Consider the following 15,124-nt stretch of genomic DNA (forward strand, 5'->3'; position numbering starts at 1 on the left):
AGACTGTTGCATCTGATACCTAGTTATCCGTCCATTTTACCCATCTACATCACAAAAATGGACATGCACATTGTCCTCAACTCACCGATATTGCTCATAATGCTGCGACAAACATCCTCGTACATCTTCCCTTACAGATGAGACTCCCTCTGGATTCCTATACCATCCCCAGCAGCAGAAATACTGGGGTATAGGTAATATATGTGTCAGTCTGGTTCCCACCAGGAAAACAGAACCCACTCTAATTAGGCAAAACCAAGGGACTTTAATGCAAAGAACATGTTGCAGAGGTGATGGAAGTGCTGAGAGCCAAACTGGGGATATGAGGTAACTGAGAGATTAGCAATAGCAGGAACACGATTACCACAACCAAACTGCACGAATTACTTGTAATAGGAGCCTGAGTCTGATGGAAGCGGTCCGGTGGAAGCTGAAAGAGAAGGAAAAAATATAGATACCCCCTTGGAGACAGAGGGAAAGAGAGAAATACCCTGACTTTTCCCTTCTCCCATCCCCAGTGTCCTATCAGTGCTTTCTGCTGCATTCCCAAATGCATCCTGCAGGTGCCAGAGCAGAGCAGGGACAGGTGAGGAACAAAGAGAGGGCAGACAGTTGTAAGCACACCCTATACTTGATTTGACTAAGTCCTGTTAGACTGCTCTCCATAGTAACTAGCACCAGCTATACTCCTCTCAGCAGCATGTCCCCACGTACCATCTACCCTTCATGGTCTACTATACTCCAGAAAGTAGCAGTAGACATCTCTTCCATCCTCCTTTGTATGTGTCTAGCCTATTGCAGATGCCTCAGGTAGCTCCTTAAATCTAGCAGCTTCCTGGAGCTCGGGAACCCATCCATCGCTTGGGCCATAGTCTCTTGAGGGCAGCAACCTCATCAGTTTTTGGTTTTTCTTGGGTTTTTTTGGCTGTGTTGGGTCTTCGTTGCTGCACACAGGCTTTCTCTAGTTGTGGCGAGCAGGGGCTACGCTTCATTGCGGTGCGTGGGCATCTCATTGTGGTGGCTTCTCTTGTTGTGGAGCATGGGCTCTAGGCATGCTGGCTCAGTAGTGGCGGCGAACGGGCTTAGTTGCTCTATGGCACGTGGATCTTCCCGGCCCAGGGCTCAAACCCACGTCCCCTGCACTGGCAGGCGGATTCTTAACCACTGCGCCACCAGGGAAGCCCCACCTCATCAGTTTTATTTGTCATTATGCTCAATGCTACTGACCAAGTGATAAATATACTTGTTGATTATTGGTGTCATGCCTTACCCCTTATTGTTATGATTTGGCTTGCAGACGGCATTGGTGGCAGTCTTCAACAAGCCACTTGTGGCACTGTGGAGGGAAATCTCTAGGGAGAGCCTGTGGGTGAGGGAGACAGTTGATACTCAGCCAACAAGCATAGTTTAAGACCATAATGGTTGTCAAAACACTGTGTTTGTTGATAAATAGGCTCTGCTCTGAGCAATGCCAAGTGACCACTGTGCCCTGACTGCCTCAGCCACTTCCTTGGAAGCACCCCTCCCTCCAAGATCAGCAACTAAAGGGATATGTCTGGCCTGGCCAGGGGACTCTAGAACTCTGCTGCTGCAATCTGGCTTGCCACTTTCCCAATTGGTTCTTGCATATGGCTTACTGGTTGTTAAATATTTTAAATATCCTTCCCCTGGAGGAGTATCACAAAAGAAGCATAGGGGAAAGTCTGTAGACTTTTGGGTGTCCTATGACTCCCAGGAGACTCCTTTCTATGTGTGATGATGGCAGAGAAAATTCTCCAGGATTATATTCCTGATAGAAAATGCTCCATATGTTTTTTGCTTTTCTATTCATTTACAGCATACACAGTAAAGTGCACAAGGCTGAAGTGTACTGCTCATTGAATTTTTACATGTGTACACCCATGTATCCACCACCCAGATCAATATATAGAACATTTTTAGACTCCCAGCTGGCCCCCTCCTGCCTCCTTTCCATCAATTACCCCAAATAACCATAATACCAACATCTATCACTATGACTTAATTTTGCCTGTTTTAAAACTTCTGTAAATGGAAGCATAGGGTATGTACTCTTTTGAGTCTGGTTTCTTTTGCTCAACATGAAAAATGTTCTTCCTTTGTGATTTATTTGGCTATTTTTCCAAATTGTTAAGTTGGATTCTTAGCTCATTAATTTCAACCTTTTTTCTTTCTTTTTGCATTTTTTACAATTTTTAAAAATTGTGGCAAAATACATATAACATAAAATTTACCATTTTAACCATTTTTAAGTGTACAATTCAGTGGCATTAATTACATTCACAATGTTGTGCAACCATCATGATTATTTCCAAAATTTTTCATCACCCCAAACAGAAAGTCTGTACTCATTAAGAAATAACTTCCTATTCCTCTCCCCCTTGAGTTCCTGGTAACCTCTTTCTGTCTCAATGAATTTGCTTCTTCTAGATATTTCATATAAGTGGAGTTATACAATATTTGTCCTTTTGCTTTTGGCTCATTTAACTTAACATGATATTTTCAAGGTTCATGCACGTTGTAGCACATATCAGAATTTCATTCCTTTTATGGCTGAATAGTATCCCACTGTACGCATATATCACATTTTGTTTATCCATGTATTTTTTGGTGGACACTTGGGATGGTTCTACCTTTTGGTTATTGTGAATAATGGTGCTATGAACATACTGTACAAATAACTGAGTCCTTGTTTTTAATTCTTTTGGGTATATACCTAGGAGTGGAGTTGCTGGGTCATACAGCAAGTCTATGTTCAGCTTTTTAAGGAATGGCCAAACTGCTTTTCAAAGCAGTTGCACCATTTTACGTTCCCACCAGCAATGCACAAGTGTACCAACTTTTCCACATCATTGCCAACCTTTTAATTTTTTTTCTTCTTCTTCTTTTTTTTTTTTTTAGGCTGCACCGTGTGGCATGTGAGATCTTAGTTCCTGAGCAGGGGTTGAACCTGCGCCACCTGCAGTGGAAGAGCAGAGTTCTAACCACTGGACCCCCAGGGAAGTCCCTCTCTTTGTTGTTATAGCCATTCTAGTTGATGTGAAGTACTACCTCATCGTGGCTTTGATTTATATTTCACTAATGACTAATGATTTTGAGCATCTTTTAATGGGCTTACTGGACATCTGTATATCTTTGGAGAAATATCTGTTCAAGCCCTTTGCCTATTTTTTAATTGGGTTGTTTGTCTTTTTGTTATTGAGTGGTAGGAGTTTTTAAAAAAATATTCTGGATATTATACTCTTATCAGATATATGATTTGTAAATATTTTCTCCCATTCTGTGGATTGTTTACTCTCTTGACAGTTTCCTTTGATGCACAATACAATGGTCTGTAATTTTTATGAAGTCCAGTTCATCTATTTTTTCTTTCGTTACTTCTGCTTTTGATGTCATATATAAGAAACCATTGCCAAATCCAAGGTTATGCAAATTTGCTCCTGTATTTTCTTCTGATTGTTATAGTTTTAGCTCTTAAAATTGTCTTTAATCCATTTTTGAGTTGATTTTGGTATATTCTATAAGGGTGCGATTTCATCCTTTTGCATGTGGCTATCCATTATTTACTGAGGAGACTATTATTTCCTCACTGGTCTTGGCACCTTTGTCAAAGATCAGTTGACCATTCATTTCTAGGCTCTAAATTCTATTCCACTGGTCTATACAGATGCTTTTGATTATTGTAGCTTTTAGTAAGTTTTGAAATAAGGAAACTTTGTTCCTTTTCAAAGTTGTTTTGATTATTTTAGGTCTCTTAACCCAAAATTCCATATAAATTTTAGGAAGAGTTTTCCATTTCTTCAAAAAACATCACTGGGACTTTGATAGGGATGCATTGGATCAGTATATCACTTTGGGTAGTACTGTTGTCTTCCAAACCGTGAACATGAGAGATATTGATATTTCCATTTATTTAGGTCTTAACCTTTCTCCTTTTTTAGTTTAATAATTAAAGGTGATTTCATTCTAAGTATCATTTTAGCTTCATTTCCCAGTTTTTGATAATTTTACATTTATTTTTAAGTTTCTGTCTTGATATATTCCTTGACTTATGAAGTATTTGTCTTGTTTTATTTTCATATAAGTGCTTTTAAATATGATTTTATTATTATTTAACTTAATTGCTATATGATCAGGGTTGTGGGTTAAATGATACCAAGTCAGAGATGTATAAAACTTGTTTTATGAACTTGCAAATATAATGTTGTATATGTTCTTGAGAAGAATGTTTTCTATGATTGTTGGTTCAAAGTTCAGCATATATCCATTAGATCAAGCTTTAAATTCTTTGTCCTCACTGATTTTTTTGGTCTCTTTGATTTATTACTGAGAGTTGTACTAAAATCTTCCCATCAGGATAGTGTATTAATCAATTTCTTTTGTAAGTCTATCAATTTTCCTTTTTGCATTTTAACCTATGTTATTACGTGCATACAAATTTAGAATTGTGTATCTCTATCTACTGTGTATGCGTGTGTGTGAATTGAACATTTTATCATTTTGCATAATGATACATTTAATACTCTTTATATATCTCTAATGATCTTTTTTGCCTTAAAGTCTATTCTGTCTGATATTAATATAGTTACATCAGGTTTCGTTTGATTAATATCTACCTGGTACATCTTTCTTTATATTTCTTCAATCAATGTATTTATCTTCTTATTGATTAAATAAAATAATTCAGTATTTTAGATAAGTTATTTTTGTTAATATCCACTGATTAGAATGTATTATGATTTTATACAACCCACTTTTTAAAAGAATACCAATGTATCTATAGTTTTCTTTGTTCAACATTCCATCTCACGTTGATATAAATTTGGGGATCATTCCCCTTTTATCTGAAGTGCAACCTTTATAATCTTCTTTAGTTATGGCCTTTTGATGATAAATTCTGCCATTTTTTGTTTGTCTGAAATGTTTTTGAGCCATATTATTGGAAGATAGTTCTGCTAAGTATGCAGTTCTAAATTGACAGTTGTTTTTACTCAAACCCTGATTATTTAAAGTCTTTGACTTCTATAATTGCTTTAGAAGTTAGCTTTCAGTCTATTTTTTGTTCCTTTGTAAGTAATCTATCTTTCCTATCTGGCTATTTTTAATGTCAAATATTTGTCTTTTGTATTCATGGTGAAATGCTAAGTGAGATTTTATTCTTATTTATCTTATTCAGGGTCTACTGTCCTTCCTGAAATTGAGACTTTGTATCTTTAATCAAGTCTGGAAAATTCTTAGCCATTATCTTTTAAAATATTGCCTCTCAATAGACATTTTTCCAAAGAAGACATACAGATGGCCAGTAGGCACATGAAAAGTTTTTCAACATCGCTAATCAATCGTTGGAGAAATGCAAATCAAAACCACAATAAGAAATCACCTCACACTTGTCAGAATGGCTATCATCAAAAAGTCTACAAATGACAAATGTTGGCGAGGATGTGGAAAAAAGGGAACCCTCGTACACTGTTGGTGGGAATGTAAATTGGTGCAGCCACTGTGGAAAACAATATGTAGGTTCCTTGAAAAATTAAAAATAGAACTACCATATGATCCAGCATTTCCACTCCTGGGTATAGCCAAAGAAAACAAAAACACTAATTTGAAAAGACACATGTACCCAATGTTCATAGCAGCATAATTTACAATTGCCAACATATGGAAGCAACCTAACATCTTGTCCAGATGCCAAGGGTTTCTACTAATCCAATACCATTTTATAATATCTCAGCTTAAAGTTCTGTGGCTTTTGTTGTTCAAATGCTTTTTTTCTGGAAAGTACCATGCACTAAGTATTGCTGAGTATGTAGTAAAATGTTACAGAGATAGTAATTAGTCCTTGAGTGGGAAAGATCCAGTACCAGTGTTTGGCAACCCTGTTATGGGTATTTGAGTAACCCTCTTTGGAAATAAAATGATCACACTATCTGCCAATAGGGCTAAAAACAAAACAAAACAAAACAAAACCCCATCATCCTCCCTCTTAAATAACATCTGCTTGTTGGATTACTATACGTAACGTATTTTACCTTTGAGTTGCAAAAGAGAAAGAAGGGGAGCGAGAAGAGAATGAATGAGAGATTCTGAGTAATGACTATAATTAAGGCATGGAATGTGGTGAAATAAAAAGAATCTTAGTTATTTCCTACCAGATATGAAATCAGACTTACTACATGGAGCAAATATCAACTTGTGAGGATACAGGAGTCATGAAAAATAGGTGTTTTTTTATTAATTCATACAACACTACAAACTAAGTAACAAGATGACAAAGACCAAGTCTGTTTTATCCCCCATTGCCTCCCCAGTGCCTAGCATGGCCATAACAAACAATATTTGTGAATGAGGACCTACTGGGTGCTGTGCACAGTACTAGGAGCAAGGTGGACATGACCCTAATCCTCAGTCCTAAGGAGAAATCCTACTTCCTCAAAGTGATAAAAGCTGGAATTTGGAATCAAACAAATATTAACGATATTATCAAAGATAATGAAAACAACTAACAGGGCTCCTTTTCATGATTACATTCATAGCTTTCTCTATCACCTATTATAACAACTCTGTGGAGTAGCCGGGCAAATATTAACATCCCCAGTTCACAGCTGAGATAATAATAATACTACTCAGTAGTTGTTGAGGGATTCTTACTTGCCAGCATAGCATTCAATGCTTTACATTCATTATCTCATTGAATTCCCCAATAACCCCATAGGCAGATACTACTATTTCCCTCATTTCAGACTAGGAAATCAATGAAGCTAAAACAAATTTAAGCAACTGTGCGCGGGTGGTGGTGGGGGGTGGGGAGTGCATAATTATTAAGTGGCAGAATCATGATCTATCTCAAGCGGTGGGACTCCAGGGTTTTCCACTGTGCCTAGAAAAGGCAGCTGAACACACAGAGTAGGTGAAGATGCTAGAGCTAGTGCCAGTCGGGGCACCTTTATTACCATCCAGATATTTAACAGGTGCCCAAAGGTGAAGCTAATTTATTCCCAGAGAGTTTAAAGAGAAGACTCATCTTTAAATGACTACAAAAAGTATCCCACCATAATAGACACAATTTAACTCCTGCAATAATTTTGAGAGAAGAGAATGCTTTGCTGCTATTTCCTCTAGAAGCAATGCTCACTATTTAAATCAGCAACATTCAGAAGCAGCAAGAGAACTTAGCAAACTCCAAATACATCCTCATGCAATCCATATTTACGTGGGCAACTGCCTATCACGGCCAACTGGATGGCAATTTTACTGCTGAAGTGAGTCCAGGCAAAAGAATCAAGCAACACAAGAGCTGGGAGGGACTCTGGAAACCAGCTGGTGACTAGCTAGATACCAGTGCGTAGCCCCCGATTTACTGAGGCGGTGAGATTCACGGAGTTCCAAGACCTCCAGAAAAGCATTCTGTGCTAAAAGGCCTTCCCACCATTAGAAATCAGTCTATTCCTTTCGCCCCCTTTCCACTCCTTCTCTTGCTCTCTCTCCAGCTGATTTCTTCAACACATTTTTTGAAACGGTGGTGAACAAAACAAACATGAACACGCCTTCCCAACAGATTAAAACATAATTAAACCAAGAACCTGATCCTTCGCGCTTCCCCTGCCACGGTCCACGCCCCGGGGCGTTGGAGAAGGCTCTGGTGAGGCGAGGGCTGGGGAACGCAGGGACGCCCCGGGGACGCGTGTTCCCCGCTAGCAGCAGGGGGGCGCCCCGAGCGAGTCTGGGCAGCGCACAGCTCCGCGGGTCTCCTAGCGACCCGAGAGGCGGGGGAAACACACCACCGGAGGCCGGGTGGGCAGCCGGGGAAGCACGGCTGACCGCAAGCAGTTGTTCGCCTCGCCGGCGCGGGCCCGGGTGTCGGTGCGCACGGACTGCAGGCCCTGGTAAGCGCGCGCACGCGCGAGTGCGCATCCTGCGGGTGGAGCGTGGGGGGAGCCTGCACCCACTGCTTGCTGCGGCTGGGGACGGGGGATGGCCAGGGGCCGCGGTGGACCCAACTCCCTTTCCTCCTCATGGTCCCCCGCAAAAATAGACCATAACCAGCGCGCGACGGTCCTCAACGCCAAGGACACTTTTTGTTGTTGTTGTTATCCTGAGTCCCCCAGAGGATGTAGATGAATATACCCATTCCAGATGGGAAACTGATGGCCATAGAGTCCTCTGCGGAGACTGGTTTAGCCTGCGACCCGCCCTTCTCCGTGTTAGACAGCACCTGGAGCCTTGGCCACCCAGCTGGTAACTGTGGCCAAGCTGAGCCCGTGTTTGGAGAGTACCTCGGGTGCTGGGGTGGTCTGCTGCCGTTTTGAATGTGTTGATCTGGGAGAGACAGCAGTCAGCTGCCCTGAAGAGAGGTCTTAGTTCCCTGCCCAGGAATTGAACCCGGGTAGCCTGGATGAAAACCAGGACTCCTAGCCACCAGGGGCTAGAGGCTAGAAGCAAAGTACCCCCATTGAAAACACTGTAAAAACAGGTACAGCGTTTATTATTAGAGACACAGCACAATGTATGGGAGAGCACACACTGAAACAGTTTATTTAAGTCAGGAGCTAGGCAGAAATACACACCCAGAGAGAAAGGGTATGGGCGTCCTCTCTTAATGAGGAGGAGGCAGTAAGTCAGAAACTAGGCGGAAGTGCACAACCGGAGAGGAGTGCTGGCCTCCTGATTGAGAAAAGAAGTGAAGAGGTGATTTAAATCCCTTCTATAGGACAGTCCTTCCAGGTCTTTGTTTATTTACATCTGGCCAATGCTCTTGCTTCTTCCTTCACACCTGACTGGTCCTAGGATGCTCCCCAACATGCGTGTGCAACTTTTTGCTAAGATGGATCCCACTGCAGAGGCCTGTGGGTGCATGTCCACACTTACTATGGGGTGGCGCCCCCTCCCTTTTTGACCCCCAAGGAGCCTTCCTGCGCATGTGCAGAAAGGGAAGTTTTCCTGACCTCAGGAGTGGTCATCTTATCTCTTTACTTCAGCAGAGCTCAGCTTCTGCCACTAGCTTTGTCCTTGGAGTGTCTGGGGGAGAACAAAGCTTCAATTTTACTCCACGTGACAGACACCAGCTGTCCAGCCCAGGGGCCCATCTGTCTCCTACCTCAGTGTCACTGCCGCAGGACAGGAAGCTGAGGCTTTCTGCCTTTGCTGATTCCTCGAGCTGCTTATGAGAATGGAATTCGGCTCTCTTGGAGGCAGCACGATGTGGTGGTTAAGATTACAAAGTCTAGAATCAGAAAGGCTGGAGTTGAAGGCCAGTTTTCCTCTTGTTTGACTGGTGACCTTAGGCAACTTAGTTGCTGTTTCTGGACTCAGTTTTCCTACCTGGAAAATGGGGACAATAAAAGGAATCAGCTTTATAGGATTGTTGTGAGGATTTACTGACATATCACCTGTGAAGCAGTTACTGCCACATACATGCACTGTATACATGTCAGCAATTATGAACTCTTTGAGAATCTCTCCCCACCCCTATTTTCAAACTGTTTGCTTTCAAATAATTATAGACTCACAAGAAGTTGCAGATATAGTGCAGAGGCCCCATATACCCTTCCTCCAGATGCTTCCAGTAGTACCATCTTGCATAATGATAGTACATTACCAAAGCAGGAAATCAGCACTGGTGCAGTACATGAATTAGACAGTAGACTTTACTTGAATTTCACCAGTTTTCATTGTGTGTGTGTGTGTGTGTGTGTGTGTGTGTGTGTGTCTCAGTAAAATGTTGCCATATGTATACATCAAGATACAAAACTGTTTCCTCACCGCAAGGGAACCGCTTCATGCTATCCCTTTATTATCATGCATTTTCCCACCCACAACCCTTGGCAACCACTAATTTGGCCTCCATTTCTATAATTTTGTTCTTTTGAGGATGTTAGATAAATAGAATAACACCTTTATTAAAGGTATAAAACTTTTGAGATTGGCTCTTTTTCATTCAGCGAAAGCCCTTGAGATCCATCCAAGAGATTGTGTGCATCAACAGTTAGTTCATTTTTACTGCTGAATTGTATTTCGTGGCATGGATGTACCATGGCTTATCCATTCATGTGCTGAAAGACATTCAGGTCGTTTCTAGTTTTTAGCTATTACATATAAAGCTGCTATGAACATTTGCATACAGGTTTTTGTGTGAACATAAGTTTTCATTTCTTTAGGATAAATGCCTGACACTCTTTTGCAATTCTTAAAAATGGAAATATCCAAGTATCATATAGTGACTGTGAAAATAGTAAATGTTTAGAAAAAGTGTTTTATTTTCTGGGTCAAGCAAAATTTTTCATGAACTTAACAGAATGCAGAGTGGTAAGCTTATCAGCTATGAGAGGTAAAGTGGGGTCATGGGAAGCCCTCCGGCCAGATTGGTTGCCTTATTCACCTCTTTGGAACTCAGTTTCCTCATTGAAAATTGAGGAAGGTGAACTAGATTTCTTTCAAAGTTTCTGCCAGCTCTAACAATCTATGAGGTTTGAGCTAGCTGCCACACTTTCCCCATTTTGAGTTGTATGACTGTCCTTAAGTAAAAATATTGGTTATCAGATTTGATTTTATGAAGTGCTTGGGTGTTTGAATTTGTTGTAAATGTGTGGAAAATACACTTTGGTAAAGATATTTAATACTGTGGAGGGTAACTTGCTAACAGGTCATACTGAGTGGGTCATCAAATCTCAAGATTAGATGGAATTTCGACATTCCCACCACTTAGCTATTTGAGTGATTTATTAATTGCAAAGGGCAACTTTTTGTAAACTCATGATTTTATATCCTTTCATTTAGATCTTCGCAGTAGAGATGGGTTAAGCCCTTAAAACACACATGCACGCACAGCAAGCAAGAAGTTTCTAGGACTCATAAGAAAAGAATAGAGATCAAGCTGGAACCTCTTAAAAACGTTTTGTGCCTATGAGTTCAACAAGGAGTAGATTTGCTGTAACGAGTAATTATAGATGAGAAGGGCCTGGAGGTGGAAGAGGCTTCAAGGAAAGACACCAATAATATAGAAATATCTGACTAGGGCAGTGTGATGTATTAGGATAATGAGAGACCTGCCATTAAGCTGCTCAGGTTCCAAGTCCTGACTTTGGCAATGGCTGGATATATTAGATTATCCAGGTCCCATTTTCCTTCCTATTTGTCCATCTGTCTCTTCCATCTTAGCTTCATGCCCTAACTACTCAGTGCAAACAGGGGTCTGATGGGTAAAGAAACAGAGTGAAGCAGGCTGCATATAAGGCAGTCGGGAGTGGTAGAGACTGTGAATAAGAGAGCATAGGACTTGTCTAAAGATGGCAGCCCTTATACCAATAATGGCTCCATGGATAGGTGGACCCAGTGTCCCCAGAGCTCCTGATTTTTGTTCCAGATTATTTGTGTGAACTTTTTTTATATGTCAGAAGCTCTGGCATAGTGGTTAAACACCTTTCTCCAGAGGCACACTACCTGGATTAAAATTTCAGCTCTCCCCCTTATTAGCTGTGGGAACTTTGACAAGGGTTTGTTTTTCAACTTCTTTGTGCCTCAATTTCCTTATCTGTAAATGGGAATAATATTAGTACCTACTTCATAGGATTGTTATGAGATTAAAATAAGTTAATTCATGTAAAGCACTTAGAACAATACGTGTTATATAGAAAGTTCTCAATACATGTGAACTATTATGATTCTTATTAAAACACAAATGGGATCAAATGACAGGTATGTGGGCCTGTTACAGTCCATGAACAACCAGTTTGCAACCCTTGACCCCCTGAGTTTAGAGGAGAAATCGAGGTCCACAAAGGTTAAATGAAGGGCGAAGGTCATGCAGCTAGTTAGGGGCGAGTTGTCACTGTGTCCAAGTTCTTCCCACTGCCCTGTATCCCTTTAAAGGATAAGAAAGAGTCCCAGGAGGGGTCACAACTTGTGAGTATTCTTCACAAAGAGACTGGATAGCTGGATGGTGGTAACAGCACCACCAAATGTAATAATGGATTACATTTACACAGAGTGACACGGATGAGCCTTCCTGGTATCCTGCTTGGTAAGCAAGTAACAGAATAGTACCATTTATGTACATGAAAGATACACAGGTCTTAGAAGGATGTCTGCAAACAACGGGTACATTCCAAATCTGTTAGAGTGGTTTTGCTCGTGCAGGGGAGGGCAATGATGGTGGGATATGGGAATAACGTAGAATAAAGAAAACAGGGGAGGGGGCTTGCACAGACCAGCGATAACGTGCCATGAACCGGGACTATGATTAACTCAGGCTTCGCCACGTGACCCTCCCTTCCCCCACCTCTCCTCCTGAAACAGGTGGAGACCAGCCTGCTCACAGCCTCCTTCTCCCACCCTTGTGGTCCATAACACCGGCATGTTGTCTTGCAGGTACAGAGAAGATCTGACGCCCAAGTGCTTCACAAAGCACGGGCGCAGGTCGCCATGCCCCACGTCACTGAACAGCCGGCGGTGGAGATTTGTGAGAACGCGACTGGATGACTTCCGGAAAGGCTGCCCGCCTTGCGGAGGTGTGATCACTCAGGGCCCTGAGGAGGGCTTTCTCCCCCAGATTTATCACAGAGCTCCCCGACCTGCCCCGAAGAGGAGCCAGAAGAACATGCTGCCTAGGGAAGCAGCCCTGTGTTCCACGCTCTCGCCAGCCCGCCAGGCGCGGAAGGACTTCCGGGTGGACGTTGAGGCCCATCCGACCCCGCACCCCTTGGCTCTCTACCCGGACCTGGAGGAAGACATGCTCGCAGAGGTGACCGCCTGGGGAATATTGCTCCTTAGATGCCTGGGGAGTTCCCTTCAGGGGGTGAGGGTGATGAATGTGTCCCCAGGGGGCCAGTTCTCCTTGGGTTTGGAGCAGCCTTCTAAGACATGCAAATGGCAGCAACATACCCCCTCTCCCTGTGCTTCCTATGAGGCCATCCAACTTATAAAGGCCCAGCAAACCAGAAGTGTCTGACTTCTTTACCCATGAAGCTCTACCAGTCTACTTTGCTTGTGACTTTTTAGAGGGACAACAGAGTGGAGGAATTGTTCAGTCTTGCTTCTGTCACGTTAGCCTGGTCTTGGGAGGTGTCCATGAGAATTATTAAGTGATGGCTAGAAAGGCACCTGAGCACCTGAAATGTCATGGGAAATTTCACCAGATTGCCAAGACTAGGGCTGGGCAGCAGCTGCAATGTGTCACCTCTGTCCCAGGCTTCTTTTAACTTGCAGGTCTAATGTCCTTAGCATATGTCTCTTGTCCTCATAGCTCAAAACGGCTTCCACACCTCCAGGCATCGAGTCTGTCTTTCAGACAAGAAGGGGAAAGGGCAGAGTTTACAAGCTGCGTGCCAGCTGACTCTTTCAATGAGGCAAACAGGAGCTTTCCCAGTAAACACCTCCTTCATCCGACCACTGTTAGCTGCTAGGGAGTCTAGAAAAGTGAATGTCTTGGGTGGGTATTGCAGCACTGAACAAAATCCAGGACAAAATTCTATTAGATTTAAGGAAAGGGGGCAGGATGGGTATTGGACAGGGAACTAACAGTGCCTGCTACCCCCCTACCCACTGCAGTCTGTTCCCTATGTCAGCAAGCATGACAGTTGTTGAGAAGGTAAACGCCTCTGCTCAAAGCTTCTCATTCAGAGTGAAGTCCTTGCCATGGTCTGGAAGGCCCTGCGTGTTCTGTGCTCCAGCCCATTCCTGCCCTGCTCCCTCTCCAACCTCACCGCCTACTCCTCTGCCCTCCTCAGTCTGCTGCAGCCACTCTGGCCTCCTGGCTGCTCAGCAAACGTGAACGAGCATGTCCAGTTTAAGTCTCTGTTCCTTTGTCTGGAGCACTTGCCCCCGATGTCTGCCGGGCTCACTCCTTCACTTGCTTCAGCTCTTTCCTCAATTATCTCCTCACTGGAGAGGCCTACATAAAATGGCACTCCCCTCCCCCTCATCCTCTGTGCCTTACCATGATCTATTTCCATCCTAGCAGTTGTCAGCGCTGGGCTGCTCACTGGAATAAAAGCTCTACAAGGGCAGGGCTTTGCAAGGGCAGGAATTTTATCTGTGTCTTTCACTGTGTACCACCAATGCCTGGCATATGGTAGACACTCAATAAATATTTATGGATAATGAATGAATGAATGAGTAAGGGATTAGTGTCAGGGAAGTCTGTAGAAAGGACAACTGGAATTTCTAATCAATGATTTGCCCCCTGGGCTTTCCTTCACTGCCTCCTGCGGGCCAGAGCTTCTGAGTCCATGACAAAGAGATTGTTTGCACACCTCCTTAGAGGGCACATGGGACTGTGGCTCTTATTCTCATGTCTGACCTCCTCAAACAGATGTGTTGGCTTCCTTCTGAAGCAGGGTCTCTTCTTGTGGTGCTATGATGGCCACCAGCAGCTCTAGATGTAAATTTTACCCAGAAAAACACCACCTCTTTTTGCACGGTTCCAGCAAAATTCCAGGACCAAATTTCCCTGGGTCTCACTTGGGTCTCATACCCATTCCTAAGCCAGTCACTGTAGGCCTGATTAACCTGGTCAGCCTGCAGAGTGACTAGTGGTCAGGCCAATTCAGATCACAAGGACTGAGACTGGAGAGAGACATGATTCTCCAAAGAAAAGTCTAGATACTGTTACTCATAGGAGGAAGAATGGATGGTGGGCAGTCAAATAAACAGAAATCCTCTACAGACACTTTTTTCTGTAGGGCAGTGGGGTCCGGGTGGGTCCAGAGGCACTGTTCCATCTAGAGGAGATGGAACTTCAGTAAAAAGGCCACATAGCTAATGTCTAGGTGATCGACGTTTACCTGCAGCACCCAGTGCTGTATTTGCACTGGAATTGCTGAACAGAATTGACCAACTGGAAAGGAAAAGGAAAAGGGACGACTAGGTCCATTCTGTTTTAGGATCAAGGGGCACCCTTTTCAGCTCATCTTTCTTTCCTCCAAAGTTGTTTTCTGTTTGTAACTCTTATTAAAGGTGCTGGAAGTGCTGGATCCTGACAGGAAGCTGGAGGACACATGGGGTTATTGTCAGGACATCCGGAAAAGAATGAAGGAACCCACAAAACTTTTAAAAAAACGTTCTACCCAAGTCTACCTGGGGTGGTAAGTATCGTTCTTAACCTCTCGCTCAT

General features: G+C 42.8%; 1 protein-coding gene across 1 annotated transcript in view; it reads left to right on the forward strand.

Moving 5' to 3' along the window:
• Window positions 1–550: 550 nt before the first annotated feature.
• Window positions 551–15,124, forward strand: part of FAM47E (family with sequence similarity 47 member E) — a gene marked incomplete at its 5' end in the record, with an annotated part of 36,636 nt that continues 22,062 nt past the window's right edge. The window contains 4 exons of the mRNA XM_081257826.1: window positions 551–586; window positions 7,771–7,901; window positions 12,382–12,754; window positions 14,968–15,095. Coding sequence (XP_081113952.1) covers window positions 551–586; window positions 7,771–7,901; window positions 12,382–12,754; window positions 14,968–15,095 — 668 coding nt within the window. The remainder of the gene's footprint in view (window positions 587–7,770; window positions 7,902–12,381; window positions 12,755–14,967; window positions 15,096–15,124) is intronic.

This window comes from Mesoplodon bidens, assembly GCF_964165515.1.
Source record: "Mesoplodon bidens genome assembly, chromosome: 1".
NCBI classification, from domain to species: domain Eukaryota; kingdom Metazoa; phylum Chordata; class Mammalia; order Artiodactyla; family Ziphiidae; genus Mesoplodon; species Mesoplodon bidens.